The sequence below is a fragment of the Nasonia vitripennis genome, chromosome 4 (genome assembly GCF_009193385.2).
Source record: "Nasonia vitripennis strain AsymCx chromosome 4, Nvit_psr_1.1, whole genome shotgun sequence".
Taxonomy (NCBI): domain Eukaryota; kingdom Metazoa; phylum Arthropoda; class Insecta; order Hymenoptera; family Pteromalidae; genus Nasonia; species Nasonia vitripennis.
Genome location: NC_045760.1, coordinates 31778341 through 31800657, shown reverse-complemented (window position 1 = coordinate 31800657; position 22317 = coordinate 31778341). Strand labels below are relative to the sequence as shown.

The window sequence follows — 22317 nt, the reverse complement described above, 5'->3', positions numbered from 1 at the left end:
GAAACGCATCTCCGGGGCGACCTCTCAAAAATAAGACCCCATCGATCGAGCCCCAAAATAACAGTACATTTATGCGCTTCTCGTACTCCAGCACCACATACACACACGCATACGAGCTTTTCGTTAGCCGATCAATTTCACAAGAGCGCGAGCAGATAGACGGAAAAGGCGCGCCGCTTGTTTCGGAATAAACCGATAGCCGCCCCCGCCTCGATCGCATTCTGAATGCGAAGCAGTCGTCTCCTCCTTTCCCGGGGTATAAAAATGTTATCCTCCGTGCAGGCATTCGGTGCAATGCATGCGCGCAGCCCCCTGTCGTTCTCGCGATGTGCTCTCTCTCTCTCTCTCTCTCTCTCTCTCTCTCTCCGTGTGTGCTTTTCTTCTTCCGCAGGCTCTTGAGAGGAAGGAAGGCTTTGTTTGCGGTTCCCTCTCGCTGGCGGAATTTTTCGAATTTCCGCTTATGATTTTCGTTTGGCCATTGTCTGTGCACTATATACGATGCTATTTTGCTTCTCGCTTGTTAAAGTAAATTAGCTTTCAGGATTAATATTCTCGGAAGAGGGTAATTTTCACGATTTGCAAACATTTGGCAACTTCCCCCTGTAATTCTAGCGACGCACCTAATTTATTCAATTCCACGTCCTCTGACGACGAGGAAAAAAGTTCGCGGGTACGCGAGTCTCGAGAAGAGAGGCTATGACGAGAAGTGGAGTGAGTGAAAAATCGGAGGGTGAAATGAGAAAACGAGAGAATGAAAGCTGATGAGTGGAAGAGCAATGGGAGTTTTTATTGCCCTATTAATCCAAACTAGCGCCTTATTTTTAAATTAACATTTTTATCGCCTCCCGCCGCGAAAACAGCTCTTGCCCTTCTCGCTTTACACACTCTCTCGCGTCGATTTCGCCCTTTCCTCCTCTTTTATTTCGTCAAAGAGCAGCCGTAAAGATACGCTCTCTCGACGTTTCGACTTTTAAACACGCATTGCGTCATCCATCGAACCCAACATTTCCTACTGCGTCTGAGATAAAACACGGAAACTTCAGTTCTGATTAACGAAAAACACCTAACCGCGGCTAATTCTACTCTGCAATTTTCCAGCCGCAGCCCTCGAGTTCCCTCCTCTCCTCTGCTCAGATCGTTGGTTTTCATCTCGCGAGCCAGAGGCGGCTGCAGTCGGCTTTTGCTTTTTCTTCCGCTCGTCGGCTTTTTCTCGTAAAGCTCGCGGGATTATGACGGGGACCGAATCGCATTACCAGGAGGGAGAGACTAGTAGCTACCAGTGTGGCGGTGGACCGAGACGACCGGTAAGCGGGAGATTTGAAATGTCATTAAATTCCCAGGGCGTCGCCTACGCCTGTGTTCCTTTCGCCCTGAGTGATTCCGAGACTTTGGGCAGACCTTTTCTTTTCGTCATCCGTATAGTCTCGCAGCAGTGCGATGCCCTGTGTTCCGCTGCTTCTTCTTTATTCAGAGTTATCGCACTTTGTGTCATCCGATTAAAACTTCTCTCCGGGAGCGTTTAATGGCTTGCGTAAATTTTTCTTGACTCTCTAATTACGTTATGCTACTTTCTTCGATTGCTTTTTTGCGCTTTGTTAATTTTGACGGGAGGAACGTTATACTTAATGTGTTTTCGGAACTGCAAGGAATAAAAACTTTCCAGCGATCAAAAGCTATACTTTTTTCTGGAAAAGCCCGGCGTTGCCCGGTGTGTATCCTTTCGGCAAGCTCCTCCGTACGGAGCAAGATAAACGGAGGCACTTTGGCCGGTCCTTTATTTTCGTCGCGTCTCTTGACTCTGGGGCTGCTGCAAAAACGAAAAACAACTATATACACACGCCCGCGCGCAGAGAGATAGCAACAACAGGAGGCAGGAGAGAACAAAGGCCAGGTCGAGTTCGTTGCCGCGATATGCTAACGAAGCGTCGACACAAAGGCCGCCGCCGCTGCTCGCATGCCGATGGATTGTGTCGTTTGCCACTTTCGGCTTTGAGAGAGGCATCGTTGCTTACTTTTAGCTCCCTGGACTTTTATTTGCCGCTGCTCTGCGCAGGACGGTGAATTTGCACAAGAGCGAAATTCGATACGTCAAGGGTACACAGTAGCCGAAGGTTATGGTCGAATGTATGCGACTTTCGATTTTGTCGAGGTACGGAAAAATTCGACGAACGTAACACAAAAGCGCAAGTAGCCTGTAATCGAATGTAATAGTCGCTGCTTACAAATAATCGAATCCAATTACACATTCGCGCGTGATTATTCGATTCCCGCTCGCTCATCATCCGAAATTAACAGGATTGCCAAATAATTGCCGGGGGATTGCTTCTCTCTTCTCTCTTTTTTTTTTCATTCAGCCTCCCAGCGGGCTCTCGAGCGCGTGGCGCGACAAATCGATGCGTCCCATTTAAAATCCCCGAATTCCCGCGCCGCAGCGGTGCGACGTAAATCTCCGCGTTCTATTTGCGCCCGCATAGTGCGCGAGAGCTGCGCTGCGCCACTTGGAAAATGCCGCGCGTTAATTAGCGCTTTGAAGCGATGATTGTTCCTAGCCAGCAGCTGCGGGTCTGGGAGCCGTGCCAGTACCTACTGCAGCCACTCTCTTTACCGAGGCTTAAATGAGCCAATTACGCGCGAATTAATTGTAAAAAATCATGTGCCAACTGTTTGGGGTTGCCAGGGAGAGGCTAAGGGCTGGAATATGCTGGGCTCTCGCTTGGCTTTATTAGAATGTGTCTCTTCGTGCAAAGCTCTTCTCTCCCTTAATCCTCGGGGTTGGAAAATTAAAATGCATTGCGCGATGTATTTTTGAAGATTAGGCTGAAATCGTTGTTTATGCTTGGAATTTTAAGTGCAATGTGCGTTTCGCGCTAACTAATTTTCTAGATTTACCAGAATTCAAATTTCAGGTTGACTAGCGAGGAAGTTTCCAAAAAATGATTTTCAGATCGGAGCACAACTAGCGCACCTAACTCCGGGGCACCATCTTGGTGGGTCTCGGCCGGGGCTGCTGCCCCCAGGGAGTTTTAGTAGCTGGCAGCATTCAATATTCCATAACTTTGCCAATTTATCGATAGGCGTCGTCCCCGACACCCTCAGCGCGCAGCAGACACGTTCCGCGTCGTAACAGTAGAGAATTTTAAGGTATACGCAGAGTGGGATATAGAGCGAAAGGCTGCAGCAGCAGCACCGGGAATTTATCGAATTCGAAATATATGAAAGTTTGGCCGGTAATTGAAAAGTTTCGCGGGGTTTGTTCGAAGCTCTCTCGGGTCAAAGAGGGTGAGAGAGGCGAGATGGGATTTTGTGTGTATGTCTGTGTATATGATGCGGTCGGTCTACCGGGACAGCTTTTGGCGTCTTCTAAGTGGGTTAGGCCAGACCGTGCCGAGATGAGATAGGTTAGGACACTTTGATGAGCAATTAGCGCCTTTGGTCAGGTGATGATGACGAATTTTTAACGACTCGCCTGTTGGTGAGTTATTTTCAATCTTGTGCGTAATTTTCAATTTCACGTCGCAATTTCATTGTTTGAAAAATTTCGTTTTCCTAGTCACGATGCATCATTACGCCCTCGATACTTCATTATCTTCTAACAACGTCATTGTGCAGAAAAAAGCGTAGTGTCTTATTTCTGGGCTACATCGACAATGAAGAGGCATCGGTAGAAGGCAATTCGTCACGTAGGTGGCGAAGAAAGAGAGGACGAGGTCGGGGACTTTGAAGTGTTGATACTCACCGGTCGACCAAGCCCTAGTACACATCCGCCTCGTTGTCTCCAATATTGTATCGCACACAGACAGCGGTTCTCAACCAAATTGATATTTTTATCCACCCTCTTTCGAATTTTTATAAAAAAATAACAATACAGTAATCTTTCAAATCGGCGAAACCACAGCACAATACTTCGAAGCCAACCCCAATTTATCATGCATAGAACTCCCCGGACGTTCTCCCGACCTCTCGTTCGAGCCTATAGAACACTGCGTCTGACAGATGCCCGCTGTGTACAGCACCTGCACACGCGCGCGCACAGCCTCGCACTAAAACTGGTTACTAGCGCTCTCTCTCTCTCTCTCCCGAACCTACCACTGCGAAAGGATCGAGAAATTCCAAATAGCCACGCGAGAGAGAGAGAGAGAGAGAGAGAGAGAGAGAGGGAGAGGGAGAGAGAGAGAGAGAGAGAGAGAGAGGGACTCGCTCGGCTGGATTAAATTTGCGAGCGAGTGTGTCGTAGCGGCATGAATATGGAAAGCCTCGTTACTATATACTTGCCCGCCTCTGCGGAGATCAGACTGCTCGCTCGGGTGTCTGGAGCAGCCGCCGCTGCTGTTGGTTTTATCGTTTAACGCGCGAGCGCGGAGTTACCGTAAATTTCGCCCGCTTTTCGCAGGAGCGAGAGAGGGACTATACAGTACTACTACTCCTTGGCCGCCGGGCGTTAATCTCGACTCTCTCTCCGCGAGAGAGCCGCTGACCGACTCGTTGTGTGTGTGTCGGTGCTGGAGCGCGTGAGCTCGTTGTTTCGCGAGAGCGAAGAAATACGGCGAGCTCTTGGGAGAGCGAGAGGAGCCGCGATAATTTTGCGGGGGCTTGAATTATTGTGTCCTGAGGGTGGTGGAGGGCTTTTTATGCTTTCGTTTTCCCACTTGGAGAAATAGTGCTATGAAATTCGAAATAAAAGTGGATGGTTTGACGTGTTTGAAGCAAACCAAAGCTTGAAGACATAGTTTCAGTCTCGTGTCACTTAGTCCGGAACCGTAGCGTCGGAGGATGATAAATAGCGATTATTGTGCTGCAACGACGTCCCGTAAGGTCACGCGCGCGACTGTGTCAACGCTGTGAACTTGATGGCGACCGCAAGTCAAACTTGGCTTCCCCGATACCGCCCCGCGACATTATTAATGACGTGTTATTGTCAGAGCGGCTTCTATCTCCTATCAGCCGTATCGCCTTTAGAAAGAGTTTCTCATGCATAGTGGGCTACATCTTGGAAATTTTTCCTTTCTCGGCGTTTCACACAAAAGATAAGCGACAGTTATGGACGAGATTATCAAGATAAACCTTCGGTGGAAATATAACCGCACGAATAATCGCATTCTTCTCTCCGTCGGCGTACTAAGCTCATTAAAGCTTCGCTAGAAAAACTGTCTCGCAAAATTGATGAAATTCCAGCAGATGAAATGGCAGGAGAACGACGGATAACGAGTTAATATTAAAAAAGAGGAGTTACGAGCTGTGGGAAAAAAAGAGAAAGTTTCCGTCGCCGCTACATAACTGTGGCGCACATAATGCGCACACGACGAAATGTTTCAGCCTCGACATCATCGTTCCCCCGCCGGCTGGTGAGCCGTGGCGTACAAAGGTTCGTCCCGGGCACAATGAAGCCTTAAACCCGTTTAATCTTCTTCAATCCACTACAAACACGGAATTCCGGGGCCGAGCTGTCGCGCTTCGTCAAAAGGATTTGCGTGTTTTATCGTTTTATCACGAGGAAAGTTTGATTGCGCTTGTGCGCGCGGATGATGAAGTCATTAAAAAAGTTTCGCCGGAATATTAGGCGTCCTTTCTTTAATTGATGTAATTAGCTGATTGTCGAGGCCGCTCTGCCTCTTCTTTTTTTCTCTCGTCTCTTTCTCTGTCCTGGGGATATTAAATTCACGTTTACGACAAAAGTAACGCGACGATGGCTCGCAGCGCGCGGCGACGTCAAACTTTAAATGAATATGTAAACTAAAGTTGTTTAAAGTTTCCGCGAGAGAGACACTGATAAATAATTGCTCGTTCGTACGGGGGGATACGCTGGGACTTGGAAAACTTAATTCATTTGGATGCAAAAATGCCGCGCACGGAAATTCTCGTAGTTTTGTTTCAAGACGATGAAAAACAAGATAAAACGAACGCGTGCATGTTGTCTCCAGCTCTCGCTCTCACTCTCGAATGTCCGCGTAAAAAAGCATCGTCCCATTACCGCGGGCGCTCCTCTCTTCGCCTCTTCTCGAGTATCCCTTTGACACCTGAGCTTCTCGTACGACGTCGTAGAGGGAAGCGGAAGCTCTCGAGTGTTATTAAAAAAAGGGCTAAGGAGCCGCGCGTTATTAAATAGCCGAGGCGAGTAGCGCGCGGGGTGAATTGAAAATATTTCAAAGCTTGAGAGCCTTGTCGCGGCGCTGCCTCTCTCACGGTGGGGATATGAGACGTCGCGTATGTTCGCGAAATTGCGAGAGTATGTAGAGTGAAAGTGGATGTTTTTCGTGTATTCCAACTTGTAGAATATTTCGGGATATCGTATATCAAACGCGATCATCGCAAAAGTGTCACATAAGCGATGCGCCGAGCGTTTGAAAAGTTAAAAGCTTTTTGTAAAATTCACAGCCGAGCTTTTCGGCTTGACGCCCCTTTTTCCCGTATTGATTACAACGTCACGCGGTGAAATCAGCCAGTTTTGCATCCACCGCGCGCGCGGCAAATTAACGCAATCTCCGAAACGAACACAGTTCGTTCTGCTTTCGTTATCCGCCCCCCTGCATCATGCAGCGCGGGATAGCGGACTTTAATTACTTTTTGTGCAGCTGGTTGGTCAACATGGAATTAAAATTGTAAATAGTTCAACGACTGCGTTCGATTCCGCTATTGCAAGTAGAAATATGCAGCATTGGTCAGACGGGTCAGACGTACCTGAGACTCTTCAGCAAACGTCTTCACCAGTCAATAGTCGATGTAAAATCTCGCAGTATTTATCCAGACCTTTTTTTCTGTTTTTCAATCAGCCTCCGTGACGAGACTCTCTCTCCCACGCGCCAGTAGGAAGAGGAACGAGACGGGCTTCGGGGGGTTATATAGGGACTCTCTCGTTTTTCCTTGGGCGTCGCCCGGGCAAATTAATCGGTCGTTAAGCAGGAAAAATTAATCCTCGAGTGCCCCGACGATTCGTCGATCATCCTCGGGACGGCCAGCAGGGCGCGATCCTCTTCCGTCTTTCCGATCTCTCCTCGCTTCTTCTCCTCCAGCCCTTTCGCCTTGTCGGAACGAGCTTTTAATTTCGACGATAAAAGGATTTTCAGAGGCTCGGGAGAGAAATAGAGTTGATGGCAGTCGAGATTGCCGCTTTAGCTACGTTTTGATGGATGCTTTATCTCTCTTGACTACTCCCGGCTTTGATTCGCGCGAGATCCCGAGAGACCTGATAGATTTTACCGTGTGAGAGTGTGAGAGCTCAGTTGATATTCAAATCAGTCCATAGGGTTTGTTTACAATTCAGCTCGGTACACAATTGCGATAAAAATGTTTCTAATCTTCTAAACTTTGCATAAACTCGAGAGCAGTAAGCCGTAGAGTCGATTGAAAGGCGCGGCGTCGAATGCCGCGATAGTCGGGTTAAACGGTATAAAAGATATGTCGAGGCCGCAATAAAAGTCCTCCCGTAAAGTGAGCTTTTATTTCACAAAGTCGACGAAGTGGTCCGCGAGGGACTACTCTCTCTCCTTCGCTTTCTCCGACGACATCCGCGCGACTGTTTCTTCGTCTCCGGCTCTTCATATAGAATCGAAGAAGTAGCTCTCCATTACTCGAGGAGGCGCGGACTCTATCTATACCCCGAGTCACCGACGATGGAGATTATTTTTCGAGCACGTGATCGAGCTTGAATTGTTATAGGATACGATTATACATGGGTGAAAAAATAAAACTGTTGCATTTGTCCCAGAAAAATAAAAACTACAGTTTCAGCTCTTTAATAACTGGGAAAGTTTCTTACTTATTAAAGAACGCGTATGAAAAACAAATAGTCCTTTTTATAAAAACGATGAAATTAAAATCAGATTTTAATAAAGCTCGGCAACAAGACTCAAACGTCCTCAAAGCAAATTAATTCTCATCCTCAAAACGACTCTGACGCAAGAGATACAAACTGCCTCCGGAATTCCAGAGCCTCGAGCCCTCAGACTTATATATACATAAGCGAAAGACGGACGAGCTAACGCGGCTATTTTTCTCTTCAGACGAGCTACTACTCTCAAAAAAATCCGTCGACGATGACTCGCTCGTTTACGCTCACGTCGCCCCGAGAGAGACCTTCCACTTCGTCTCTCTCATGAGCCGGGCCAGACAGGACCACCCGCCGGAGTAATTTTTATAAATCGCTCTCGTACGTATACGTTAGGCTATCCGCTTTCTTTGAATTCACAAGCGGAATAACGTCGTCTCGTCTTTTTTCGCAGCTGGTATGAAAAACATCGGGGAAATGTTTTCTCTGTATCGTTACGCCTAGCGAAATCAGGCAATGTTTGCTCGGAAATCATGATACCACGTGTGTATATCCGATAAGAAAATATTCATTAAAATCCTCCGACTCGATTTTTGATTAAAAAAAAGCAGCAGCGGCGGCTCCAGACAAAAAGGAATAAAAGACCGGGGAGAGTATAACGCTTCTTCTGGCTCGGGCCCGTCTGTGAGGGTGAATAACTTACGCATCGCGTCTGTAACCCTCGAGAAATTCTCGTACACATAGTACTGGAGGCCTAGGCGGCCGCTTAAGGTCGCGCAACTTTTTAACCTCGCGACGACGAGGGTGCATTTTTAAACGGCACCTCCGTCTGCCTGTGTTTATCGTGCACAAGAGCCAGGAGATGAGAAAAGAAAAAGAAAGACCGGCTCCGCTGCTAGCTGCTCTCTGATGTGGTATGGGCCCGCGATTCTTGTGTATCTTTCATTTTCATGGGATTTGTACAAAGCGACCGGCTAAATTATCATGACTTAATGGAAAGTTAACAGGTGTACGATTGTGACTAAATCGCGTTAGAAGCTTCCAAATTTGAGCGTGTCTGAAGTGGTCTCTCGCTTCGTTTGAATTTCAAGATTCATTTCTTCAACCAACATTCCAGCAGTGAAAAACCCTCTTACTAGAAATAAAAAAAACTTCGAATGAGTCGAACGAACCCCGGCACTCGAGCCGTCGCTTTCACGCGCAAAAAGGAATACGCGATAATTTTATTTTTCACTCGTACACATACCTCTCTCTCTCTCTTGCTCGAGCTTATACTATCTCCGATCAAATATTCGCGTTTTGAGGCCTGCAACTACACGCGCGCGAGCGCATTCGACGATCGATTCAGCGCCCGCGGGCGTGTTTCTTCTTTCGCGCGCTCGCGATTCAGCGCCGATATTGCGGGACACGCGAGTCTCTCTGTAGTGCTTATTCAAAATACGATCGTATCGAAATCGTCCTGGATAAAATCTGCGGCTGAAAAAAAAATGCAGACGCGAGAGCGTGGATGAGAGCAAACAGAGAGGGCAGACGCGGAAAGAGAAACATGAAACATACTTTTACAGGCAGGCAGTTTCGAGCCTATTCAATTTAGAAAGGCTTCTTTACAATGGGTTTTATGGGGCTTTTGTGTACCACTTCTCTCTCGAGGAGGAGGAGGACGCCTGCAGCAGAGACGTAAGTGCTGCCTTATAAAATATTTGCTTTTCAAGCCGCTCGAGCCGGGAATATATTTTGGCTTGCGCTTTTGCGGTTCTATCTCTCTTTTCCACGACTGTTTTGCAGTGTTACGCGACGCAAAATCATCTCGATGAAGAAATTCGTTTCAATACAGAACAAAGTAGATCCTTAAAAGTTTATCCGAGAGAGGCGCGGATGAAATAACACTGCGGTTCCAGCAGCCTCGCTGGTGGATTTCGAAAGACGCGGCCGATAAGAAAGAGCTTATCCCTCATTGGCGGAAAGTATGAAGAGCCTTTCGTTCCCTGGAAAATCCGACAAGTCCTATCGAAAGTTTTCAGAGCTCCTCTCCGCACGCTCTATCACACGATTTCTCGCCGGGGTTAACTTCTCCACCTTCTCTGCGCAAATGTTTTCAATAAGCGCTTTTTTTCTCTTTCGAGAATTCCGATGGATATTTTTATCGAGAGCACACAAAGCCCATCTCAACAAGTGCTACACGAGCTTCCCGATTTTCTCTCTCTCTCTCTCTCTCTCTCTCTCTCTCTCTCTCTCTCTCTCTCTCTCTCTCTCTCGACACGCGATAACGTCTCCGCCTCGGTCGTAGCCCTCGAGAGAGGACGACACTCCATCAAAGCCAAGGAGGGGGTTGGAGTCGCACCCTTTATGCCTCGAGAAGCCGGGGATGTTTCCTTCCTCCTGGCGGTCGGTCGAGCGGCGATAAGAGTCGAGCGTTCGACAAAATATTGGTTTTCTTCATTATACTCTCCGCTGCGTTGTTTGCGCGAATTTTGAAACGCGCGATCTTCCTGGAAAACCTGACTGACGGATGGCCGCGAAAGTGGAAAGGTTTGTCGTTGGGAATTTAGTGTCCGGCGTTGCGGGAAAATTGATGGGGACGGATAAAACGTCGATAACATCATGATTTCTACCGCCAACCCTGCGCGTGTGCATACAGTGGCTGTGGATTTTTATGAGAATGATAAAAAGGGGAATTTATTTATGCCATCGCGCGGGCTCGTAAAAAACGCGCCCGAGCGCGAGCTTTAATTGGATTTATTTTTTTTTTGCTTCGAATCGTTGGGGACATAAATTTTGGCGTACGGGAGTTTCTGGAATTGATATTTCGCTTGTATTTTTTTCGGAAGAAGGAGTAAGAATAAAACTTTCACAAAGTACGAAAAAGAACGCATAAAGCTCGGCGAGGTCATTCTCAATTAAAACTTCATCAAAGCGTGGGGGATAGAGCGAGGCGTCCCCTGTAATTGAAAAATAAGCGGTAATCAAATAAAAAACTACATCATCCACACGAACTGTACTCTCAGCTCTCCATCGAGGCTCGTGTGAGCAGCAGCGCATCTCGAAAAAAAGGGAGCATACAAGCCAGCATCTCACACGCGTAGCCGCCCATCTCTCTCCGAGGAAGTTAACAGGTCAGAAAGTGCGATGAGGCGTATGAAAGGACGGACACGCGGGCATGACACCTTGGGATCAGTCGCGGAAAGTTCATCCCGCGGGGGATGTCTGAGAGGCAAGTTAACCGAGGCGCTTATCGACTTTTGACTGCCGGAATGAGTTAGTCGTCGACGCGGCTGGAATGGCATCGATAGCGTCTACTACCGATGCAAGCTCCTCCTCGTCGACCCTTCGGTTGATGCGTCTCTCGTTTTGCTGCCCAGTGGCATGAGACGGAGTGTGCTGGCCAAGTTTCCACGCTGTATAGTCTTGCCGCGCGTTCCTTGGAAAATCACTTCGGGAATCGATCTTAAGTGATGTGGCCTTGTGTTGAACGGACCGATCTCGAGATTTATGAAGGAACCGAATCAAATACAAATTTTACGAACTCAATTGTTCTCGGACATGTCCTCTTCAAGCTGTAGGATCGGTGGTGGTGATTATTTTGCAGGGAGAAGCACATTTACCGTGTCGCATCCATACACACACACGGAGAGATACGCTCGGTGCAGTATTAGTCTCTCGAAGAGAGGCCGAGAGATACAGAGCTAAATGGCAGGTAGCGGTCTGGTCCGGCTAGCGGCGCAGACCTTGTTACGCTCTGCGGTGGCCAGCAGCGAAAGGTAGACCACCGCCGCCGAGCAGTTGGTTTTGGGCTTTCGAGGTCCATTGTCTGCGGCGACGTCTGTACCTATAGCATTGTTCGCGCCCGGACTTTCCCTCGAGGGCACTTCGTTCCTTCGTGTGTACGTGTGCGGCTGCTGCCGCATCGAAGGGTTGCGGGAGAGAAAGAATTTATCGCCGGCGACTCTTGCGCACGAGAGTTGGGAATGTATCGCTGGCTATTGTCGGACCGAGAGGGCTTGTATCTCCCAGGCTGATAATTCTTGCATAACGACAGAGCTTGAAGTTCGCTGTCGATCGCGCGACGTAACGGCCTCTTCTTAAAAACACTTTCTATCTCTCCACCCCACCTTTGGAAGAGTCACCCTCGACAGCAGTAAAATATCCCAATCGCGATAAAGAGAGAAAGCGTCTCCGACGACAGGGCAATCGGCGTTGAAATTCTCGCGGCGCGATTTGCGTAGTAAACTCTCTCACTCTCAAGAGAGGAGCCGTGCACACGCGGCTGGAATTCTAATTCGATCGGTAATCGATCCGCGAAAGTAAGTAACTGCCGGCTATAAATCCCTATAAATCCGCTGGGCCGGTCTGCCGCGACCGGCCACTTAGCCGAGTGTCGCCCTTATTGACTACTACTCCGTTTACCCTCGGAATTGATGAGAGCTGCGCGCGCGTTTTAAAATCAGAGTCGTTCGGTTAACTTTTACATCAAATAGCCGCTGTGGGGACGAGATCCGTTGGTGCTCCCGTATAAAGTGGTCAGGTGTGATTCGGACTTTCGGTTCGTTGGGAAAACGTTAGCTCGGGAGGGAATTGGATTCGCGAGTTGGAAATCTTTAGGATCGTTTAATCGAATCGATTGCAGAATATTACCATAGTTTGACGTTGGAATCATTATGCCGATAATTTACATCGAATAATATCGTAAACTCACCTAAAACCTATGATTATTCAACGAAAATAAACTGCCACTAGGAGAATTGCACAACTCTCGTTCTGGCCACTTCTCCCCCCTCCGCACAGGCTTGTCCCAGCGACACCGCAATAGTTCGCGCGAGCTTTAAACCGTTAGTGTTCCCCACGAGAGAAAGTATGGAAACAGCAGTACAGCGCCGCGAGAGAGATAACAAACAGAGTCCGAGCAAGGAAAGTCGTCGCAGTAGCGTTCGGCCCCGTGGGTGCCTTTCCAGCCGGCCTTTTATGCAGGCGAAACTTTAGGCGCGACTATCAAATCGTGTCACGAAAAATTCACGCGATCGCGTTTTTGGATTATGCAGTGGCGAACTTTGCCGCTGAATATTTCAGCAGCGGCCGAGTAGGCCGCTTCTTTCTTCGTTCGCCGATTTTTGAGAGGTAATCTCTCGAAGCGAGATTGAATGGTCCGACTACAATCGGCTCGTTCCACTGCCGGTCAAAATTACAGCTGCGAGCCTTTAAGCGAACAATAAAGCCGGGGCATTAATCTTGAGAGCCCCTGCGCAAGAATTTAATGAAACAATGAATCCTTTCTCGCCGAGGAAGTCTTCGGTGAGACGTTCTCTCCCTCTCTCTCTTTTTTGCCCTCATAAAAGAAGGGCGTGTATCTGTAACAGTGCAGTCTTATATATCGCATGCCTTTCGACGAGAGCTGCAGCAAGGCTCGACATTATCTGGCGTCGTTAAAGCGGCCGATAAGCCAAGGTAACCATTGTTGCGTTATAAAGCGCAACGACCAGGGAAGAAGATCGATCAAGTGCCCCGCTCGCTTTTAAACTCTTGCCGCCAGCAGCCCCGTGCGGCTACTTTCTAAATTAAAGCACCTGCTCTTGACAAAAACGCTGTATACAAGCTTCTGTTTGTCTTCGTGTGTAATTGCCGTAATGTGTCAACGATGATAAATTGTTTGATTTTCGTCCATCGACATGTTGAATAAACAATTCCTCAATATAGCGAGAAATAAACTCAAGGCGACGGGGAGGGAAAGAGGCTGAAAAGGGAGTAAAACAGGCTCGCGCGCGTATAAGAGCATGCGGTAAATAACGGGCCGAGTCTAATGTTGCATGAATGGCGATAAGCTGCCATATTTCGCTCACGCACGTGTATAGAGGCTGCTGCATATAGCCAGCGTCTTCTACCCCCTCGGAGGCTTGTCTTGCGGCGGGTATCAGGTGAACGGCATTCAGAACCGCGGCGTTGAATAAATAACGACTGCTGCTCTCTCTCCCCTTTCTCGCCGAGAGTATCCTTGGCTCCAGCTTTGAGATTGTACCGCAGGGCCGTGTAGTTGGTATAGAAGCTCGTTCACGAGCGGAATATTGGTTTAAAAATTAAAGAGCAAAGCTCGAGCTTTCTTAAAGCTCGAACTATGCGTGTGAGTAGGATGATTTCTCGCAACAGGCTGCGGAATCCGAGACACGAGTCTTTCTTCATCCCTTGCGCAGCTCCTTCGACGGACAAATCGATTCTACGTGACTGGCACTCGACAAATCTTCCGAGTCTGTCTCCGGAAAAGCGGCTTCTCTCTCGCCGAGCTCCGTCATCGATCATACGCAGCTTCGAATCGTCTGTCCATCTCCTTTAGCTTCCTGCTCTCTTCTTCTGTGATTTATACGCCTGTAATTTCGGATTAAGACGCTGATGTGTGTCCTCTTCTTGAAAGAAGGCTTGATTCATGTCGTTCTTGATATTACTACATTCCTTCCACATAAAAAAGCTCGAGTGTTTACCTAGCACAACATAATCAGTCCAGAGTCAAAGTTTTTAAGCCTTTGATTTTTCGGTAGAAGCACAGTTGCGAGAGGAAGTCCGCAGGCCTGAGGCATAAACGCGGGCTCGTGGATTATCGTCGCCTACGTGCGCAAATTTGCATCAGAATCAAACTTTCATAGACGGCCGAAATTAATGAATTTTAATAAGGGACGACGCAAGCTCCGTCCCGACGCCGACGCAGTCTATGCTCGCTTCGTGTGCCTGGATTGTGTGCCGAACGATGGGTCATTAACGAAAACGTTCGCGATTTGTAGGGATGATTCTTGGTAAGAAAGGGTTTGAATAATTTATTAAAAAATTGAATAATTTTTTTGTTGCAGGTAAGCCTACGTGCCTGACCCCACATAATCCCGATAAAATCACAGGTGCCCCACACCCGCATAACCAAAGGTAATCAAATATTCTTCGTTTCCGCCTGTATCTCCACTCGGCTTCATAAAACAAACAAGATACGGCTCAATATACGGAGCAACTCGTCTGTCTCTCCGAGAGGACGCCGAGCATAAAGGCAAAAATTCTCGCGCCCCGCGCTCGCACTATCGCTCTCTATAAAGAAAGGAGCGGCGCGTCGGGGCGAGTTTATAAGTCGGTAATTTAAGGCCCACGGCACGTACGCCCGCGCAGCGCCAGATCTTTGCGGCGCCGAAATAAATCAAGCGCACCTATAGTTGAGCTCGCGCTTTTCCTCGTATTCATGAGCGCACCCCCCGGCGCTTGTGTATATGTGTGAGTATACGCCGCTATATTATATCGTGCGGGGAGTCCTGGATGCGTTAAATTTATGTAAATTGCCCCGATATTCTGCTTCACTCGATAAGTGTAACCTTCGATCGCCGCTTGTTTATAATTACCGAGCGATCGACTAGAAAAAGAGGGGAAAATAATTCACTCGTGTGAAATTTTCCTTACCTACATTCTTAGGTCGCTATATCCTTCTCCGCCTCATGTGTCACGCTGCTCGAACCCTCCTCGATCTCGGCTGCTCCGTGTTCTCCCCGTTATTTATTCGAGAATTACCGTAGCTTATAATAAGCCCCACTTTATTCTCGGGCGCGGCGGCTGCTGCTGCCGGCGCCGCGCACGCGGTAAAACAGATTTCCCACTGTGATTTAATTGAGTCTACTTGTTGGTGTGACGCACGGCGCGATTTTCCGGGGCGAAATTTCGACTCTCGTTTTTTCCCTCCGCTTTAAGTGAATTCTCTTTTTTTCTAGAGGGCGATTCGTTATCGACGAGGTTTCGGAACATTTTCGCTCGAAAATAGAAATGCAAGTGGCCAGATATGGCAGTCGCAGATTTATGTGAAAACGAGAGAAATATCGAGAAAGTGTCCTCGTTCTACTTGTGCAGATGATAAAGCGTTGGAGGCATAACTTATCTTCCATTATTCCGCGGCTCTCTCTCGTCCCCGCGTGTGCGTGTGTGGGCATTAAGTGACATTTTTCGAAATGGAATTTCAATAAACTTTTCGATTTTCTGACTACCTTTCCAATCACCACCGCGTCTCTCTATTATCGGCGGATCTCCCGTAGCAGTATAGCGCCTTACACCCCCATCAATTCCTTGGAATTCTCTCCCGCGTAATCTCTCGCTTTGCGGAAATCGCTCATCGCTCATTTGCCGGTGTCCGCTCTTGGAAACTCCCTCCCCACCTCTCATCCCTTCGGCCATGCATCTCCGCGCGCGCACACAGAGCCTCGGCCCGAGAGAAAGCGATATCGCGCTATACTACGGCCGGCCGTACACGCGTGTACACGTCGGTGATAGAGAGAGAGAGAGAGAGAGAGAGAGAGAGAGAGAGAGAGAGAGAGAGAGAGAGACGGAGATACGGAGGTAGGGATGACAGATTAATGTGACCCCGTCACCGTTCGAACAAAGCTGCGCACAATGGCGCGACGCTGACATCGAGGCAGAGAGAGTAGGGGGAGAGCGAGGGGCCTCTCCACAAGGAAGACCAAGAGAGATGGACGCTAGCTGCTCGATGTTGGCTTTACGACAACGTCCAAAGCCTGTTCTGGAGAGATTTCGAAATTTGTAGCTCGCCAAATTTTCCCTCCCTTCCGCGTGTGAAAGCCTCGAGTTTTCAAAGTCAGCTTGAAAAAAAAACACGAGAGAAGTTGGGCGAAGGATTAACGAGCAGAAAAGGGGCGTGCCGGCGCTATCTTCAACAAGATTCAATGCGCGATCGCGTATGGCGTGTCCGGGAAAGTATTGTCCTCGCGGAGCCTCATTTCCTACCACTCGCCGGAGCTTCATTGTCTCGGAAATGAAGCGTCGAATGCGCCGTTGGTGACGCCGCTCCGTCACGTATGTGTGTGTACGTTCGAACCCTCTGCCAGCAGCACAAAGTGACGGCCTTTATTCCCAACGATTAGCCGAGCTATCGGTAATGATTCGCTTCGTTTTACCCGATGGCTGATCGTACTCGACTTTTATGACGCATTTTTTTATTGAAAACGACGAATGAAGTCGCGAACGAGGTGAATTCGATGCAATCATGCGGACGGGTGAACCCGATACGAGATGCGATTGTGTATTATGCGCGAAGGGCACAAAGTCGGCTGCTAACGATGCCAAAGGGTCATTACGCCTTTGATGTGGTCCCGGCCGAACGATTCCGCTCCGAAATTTTATCATCGTTCGCGCGCAAGAACGAGGATAATTTTGGAATACTGATCGCGCCGAAAATAGCTGCCGCTTAACTACCCTTTGATAGTGAGAACGAGGCGCGTGTTTTTTTGAAATTACTGCTGAGCATCGTCTATATTCGACGGTAAACTGGGAGAAACACACATACACATAGGCATACACACATACGCACACACACACGCACAGGTATTATATAACGGCAAACGAACACGTCATTATACATGCAAAGGTCGCGTACATCGTCGTATCCCTTTCAGCCTGTATCGTGCGACGATATCGAAGCGCTGTATGGTTTGTATAACAACAACATGAGCAAAGCGTCATTATCCCTTTGATACGGTCGACGCGACGGTTCAAATCAAAATTTCATTACCATTTTGCCGGGGGGAAAGCAAGAGAGGAGTGGGCTTTGATAATGAACAAGCGCTACTACGCGGATATCAGGGCGGCATTGGTTGGCGGGGTAGTTTTCCTTTGATATGATACATTTGTCATCGGATTCCACGGGCTTTGTTCGGACCTCACCCCCGCCGCTGAACTTTTTCGCTCAAGCGGTCTTTCGATCGTGCGGTCGTTGCGGGCATGGAGTAAAACGCGGAAATAAACTGCGGAATTTCGCTCGCGTGAATCGGATTATACACGCGATATGCCGGTGTATGCGAATTTTTGGGAAAATTATTCGGAGTTTCCAGCGATTCGAATCTATTGGAGAATTTTCAAAAGGAGTAACAGCAACGGATATCGAAATTCCAACACACAGACATACGAGGGACAACAGCAGCACACGATCAACAATCAGACTTGCGCCGCAGGGATAATAGCACAACGGTTCATCGGTATTCCGTCGGTCCTGTCCGCACCTGTCCGCGATCTTCAGCAGGCTGGTCACGCAGCAGCGTTTACGCTGCGAACCGGCCTCCTCTGCGTGTACACACAGAGCCGAACGCGTGCCTCGGATCCGCGCTAGGCTTTTCTCGACGAGTCGCTCTCTGCGGTTGGCTGCCTTCTCTCTCTCTCTCTCTCTCTCTCTCTCTCTCTCTCTCTCTCTCTCTCTCTCTCTCTCTCTCTATCTCGCAAAGGGCCGTTTTTCCTTCGCGATACGTGGCAGAAGTTATTGATGATTTTATATTATCAGTGAATTTCAACGCATAAGAATTATATTTTCTTTGCATTTTCGTAAAAACATCGCTTGCGCGCGATTGAAATGAATATATCCCCGCTGATTATTGAAATACTGCATTTAAATGAGAATACGTAAGTGACGGGCTTTTTACGACGGCGGGATAGTATTTCTTATCTCCTCTTGCACAAATACCGTAGTTATCGGATTAATTAGTATTCGCGCTTGCATTTCCAAGCCCTTATATTCTCGTGCTTTTATTGACACGATCCGATGGAATCATATGCCTGGAATACACCAGCACGAGAGCTGATTGGCTGCGTGGCAAAAGGAAAACCTATCGGCTTTGAACAAGCTCTCAGTGAATTATTAAAAACTCTGCGCTCACCCGGTAAAACACGTATCCATTCTTTCATATCAATATGCAATATTTGCACGGAAATAAGCTACGCCGTACGTACGCAATTTCCACGCAATTTTTCGAAAAATCAAACCACGCAACTCGAGACAGCCAGCGAAAGATCGAATTAAAAAGGAATAAACATCAGATAGAATCCCATTTAAATATCTTTTAAAATAACGCAGCGCGCGGTGCATCCTTTCTCTGCAAAATGCAGTTGCCGTGTAACTTCGGAGCTTGCAAGCTCCCCTCTCGCAATGCCTGCGGCGCTACTCTCTTCATCATATTGATTGAACCTTCCTTGCTCGGCCGTTCTCTCTCTCTCTCTCTCTCTCTCTCTCTCTCAATATAAATACATCGGCGTTATCGGTTTAATTAGACTTCCGCCCGGCGCTTCCTCTCTCCGCTTTTTATTCGCACAAAGCACTGCCGGCGCGCGATTCTCCGGATTACGCCGCTGCCGGCCGGTATATGCTCGTGGGATTCCGTGGAGCCGGTATTAGCGATGTTTACGATTTAAGCGCATTCGCGCTGCCAGCAAATATGAGTTTAAATAAACCTCCCAAGGGGAGCTACGGTTATCGATACCTGCGCCCGCGCGCTCTCACCTTCTATTCTGGAACTGTCGAGGGATGTGCCCGACTGCAGCTAATAGGGTTTCTCTCACCGGTGCATTTGCGTTGATCTGGAAAAAACAGAGTGAATCGTGATTAAATATTCGTTTTTCAATCCACAAATCATGAACAGAATTATATTAATACTCATTAACTTATTATTCCAAAACGCCACTATCAACAATACTCACACAGTACACATGTCTGTTTTCCCGGCGGTATAAGCGTTCACTGCCCCATCGTCCACATCCCGGATTACAATTGATAATAACGATATACAATTTATAAAAGCACCTGTCCTGCAATCGTTGCTGGTAGATGTAGCTTGATTTATTGTCGGAGCTTAAGCGCGAAAAGTATCCATCAAAAATTTACACCCCGCTTGGCAGATTATGTTAAGTACCGAAGCACTGCAGCGTCGATGGCTTTTTCGGACGCTTATTAATAATTTGCCCTGTTGAAGCTCGCGCGATTCTGTTATTAGTCGCGTTTTCATATCACCAACGCACCGGTGTGCGATTATGAAATTAAGTTTTTAACGATAATGCTTCGAGAGCTTGTAAGCTCTCTCGATGCGCTTTTGTTTTGCGAATGATAAGAGGAGGCACTCTGTAATGGTCGATGCTTTCGTTGGATTATTGAAACATTCATCGTGTGAAACTGATTTTTTTTTTTAATACGGACAATATAGCAAGAGCTTTTTAAAAGTCGTTGACTTAATCATGAGCTTGAAACACGAAAATTTGAGAAAATTTAGAAACAAATATACGTTTCTCGTTCGCTACTACTATTAATTATAAAGACATCGATCGGAACGGCTACAAGCTCGGAGCGTATTTTTTTTTCGATTTTCCAGACAGCGCTGTATCGCACCTGTATCCTGTATCGATTCGCTTCCCCTTCTGCGGATTCCCTCCCGACTGCAGCCGACGGCACGCTGTGGCAGGAACGCCGCGAGTACTTGTTTCGCCAGTCGAAACTTTAAAAGTACAGATAAAAGGCGAACTCATCTAATTACCAACTAAATACTTTCCCATAGTAACTAATTTAAAAGCTGTCATCTGTTCCTCGGGAGTAGAGAGTAGGGCCAAAGTTTCGAAATTTTCATGGGTAATTTTTCTAATGGTGTCATTGTGACCTGAGACTTGAATATTCAATTACGTGAATTATTTGAAAAAATATTTTAATAATGCTATAGTTCTCATATATTTGATTTAAGGTTGCTCGTCGTCATCCTTCAGTGCATAAACATTATTTGTTGAAAATATACGACGATAAAAAATTTTAACGTCCATAACATCGTTTTAAAAAAAGTATAAAGAAGAATTTTTTCGGAAATACTTGAAAATACAGAAACTTTTATGGAATGATTTATATAATAACAATCCGCCAATTTCGCATAAATACATAAAAGTGTTTTCAACAATTTTTCAAAATTTTGTCACCCATTTCGAATTCCCGCGCAAAAGCCCAAGCAGGCGCAAAACAGCCCAGCGCTCATTCCACCACGATTTCGTAAGCGCCACCCCTTCGTCGCTCCGTCGGACTGTTATCGTGCTTCGGAGCTTGCGAGTCGGATGGCGCCACGGTGCGCTTTTCCAGCTGCTCCTGCGGAAAAGCTCTTTCGTCCTATCTCGCGAGTAACTCTGCAGCTGGTCCTGTTATCGGTAAAGAGGGAAACTGCGCGTAGCGATTGCAGATGCCTTTAATTGCCGGACCGGAGCGCTGCGCTCGGGGTGTTCTTCGATGAAGCTGAGCTTGGCTGAAACCTCTACTGCTGGGAAGATCGAGAAGGGCCCTTTCAACCCCGAAAAGCTCAGTTTTCCTTTGAACAGTAAATTGCGTGCCAATCATTCCGTTGAAATTCTCTGAAAATATTCGCTGAACGTTGCCACCGCATTATATTTTCAACCGAATAAAACTACATAACTTCCCCTGAAGCGAAGAAAGCTTTCGACATCCGTTTCCAGAAAATAAACAAACACGGCGTGCATTGTTTTTCCAATTATTTTTTAAAACGCTAATAATTTTCCTGTTCTCTCTAACGCGCACACAACAGAGAAGAAAAAAAGAGCCAACACAGAGAGAACCGCGAAATTTTCCGCTAAATTCATCAATGCGACAACGAGCAGACCGTTAAATGTAGCTCTCTCGCTCTCGCGATCCAAAGCACACAAAGCGCAAAAATAACAGCTCGCTGCGGCGGCGGCGGCGGCGGTTGCCCATCGCATCCCCTTAGGCGCTCGATACACAACCTCCGGCCACGGCAACAAAGAGAGCAACCGGCAGCAGCGGCTATAATACACGGCTCTGGAAAAAAAGAAGGTTAGCGGCGGTGCGACCGCACACGCACAGTTCGATCGTTTAAATAATTCAGAATCTCACCGGAGCGGTCAGATCCGCGGGGCCGATAACTCAAACAAGCGCGGGTGGCTCGGCGCGCTGCTGCTGCTGCTGGTTGTTTGATAATTACCCCAAGCGCGTGTGTGTGTACGCGCCGTATTAATAATCATTATTTTCGCATACGATATGGAGAGCACAGCAGCTGCTTGGCCACTTTTCAGAGCTGCGTTAAAAGCTCGATCGTAAAAGCTGCTCGAGAGAGAGAGAGAGAGAGAGAGGGGGAGAGAGAGAGAGGAGAGAGAGAGGAGAGAGTATCGAGGCCCGCGGCTGCATTCAAAACATCTGGATGTGCGCGGGCGAGCGGTGGTCTGCGGTGTCGGGTTTATGATTTTCGGCGACTGAAGGGGCTTTTATGCTCGACTCTCTCTCGAGAGGGAGCGCCTAGTGTGTGACACGTTTCAGGGTGATCGAAACCTCTTGACGAAGTTTGAGCAGCTGTAAATCTCAGTCTGTCGCTGCTGCCTCTGATGGTTGTTTCGTTATACTACAAGTCAATTATTGTAATAATAACGTCTCTCGGCTTTGACACCTGCGAGCTTAATTACCCATAATCACCCCGAAAAAACGACCCCTTAGAAAGCTTCTTTCTCAGTCATCTCGAAATGGCGCGGGAAAAGCGAGGGAATCCAGAGCAGGCAGGGGTAAGTGGGAGCACTTGCGGGGGTGGCACCAGGACGAGGCGCTAAAGGAGAATTTAATATCAAGGCAACCCGATCCGATCCCGCGAGTTTATCTCTCGGGCCGGATCGGCTTGCAGTGCGCTCCCTTGACTTTGGCAAACCCGACGCTGCACAACTATTGCGCCTTGGCGATCCATAAGCTCCTGCTCTGATGGTTTCTGCGATATTTGTTTTTACGATCC

The 22317-nt window shown here is 47.8% G+C and overlaps 1 protein-coding gene across 4 annotated transcripts in view; it reads left to right on the top strand.

Annotated features, from left to right (window-relative positions):
• LOC100119433 (nucleolysin TIAR) overlaps positions 1-22317 on the top strand; it is a 404341-nt gene that overhangs the window by 90047 nt on the left and 291977 nt on the right. The window contains exon 1 of one of the 4 annotated variants that reach the window (XM_031930729.1): positions 1215-1304. The exons of the other annotated variants lie outside the window; for them this stretch is intronic. Coding sequence (XP_031786589.1) covers positions 1230-1304 — 75 coding nt within the window. The 5' untranslated portion in view covers positions 1215-1229. Of the gene's footprint in view, positions 1-1214; positions 1305-22317 lie in introns of those variants that run through there. 4 annotated transcript variants of the gene reach the window in all.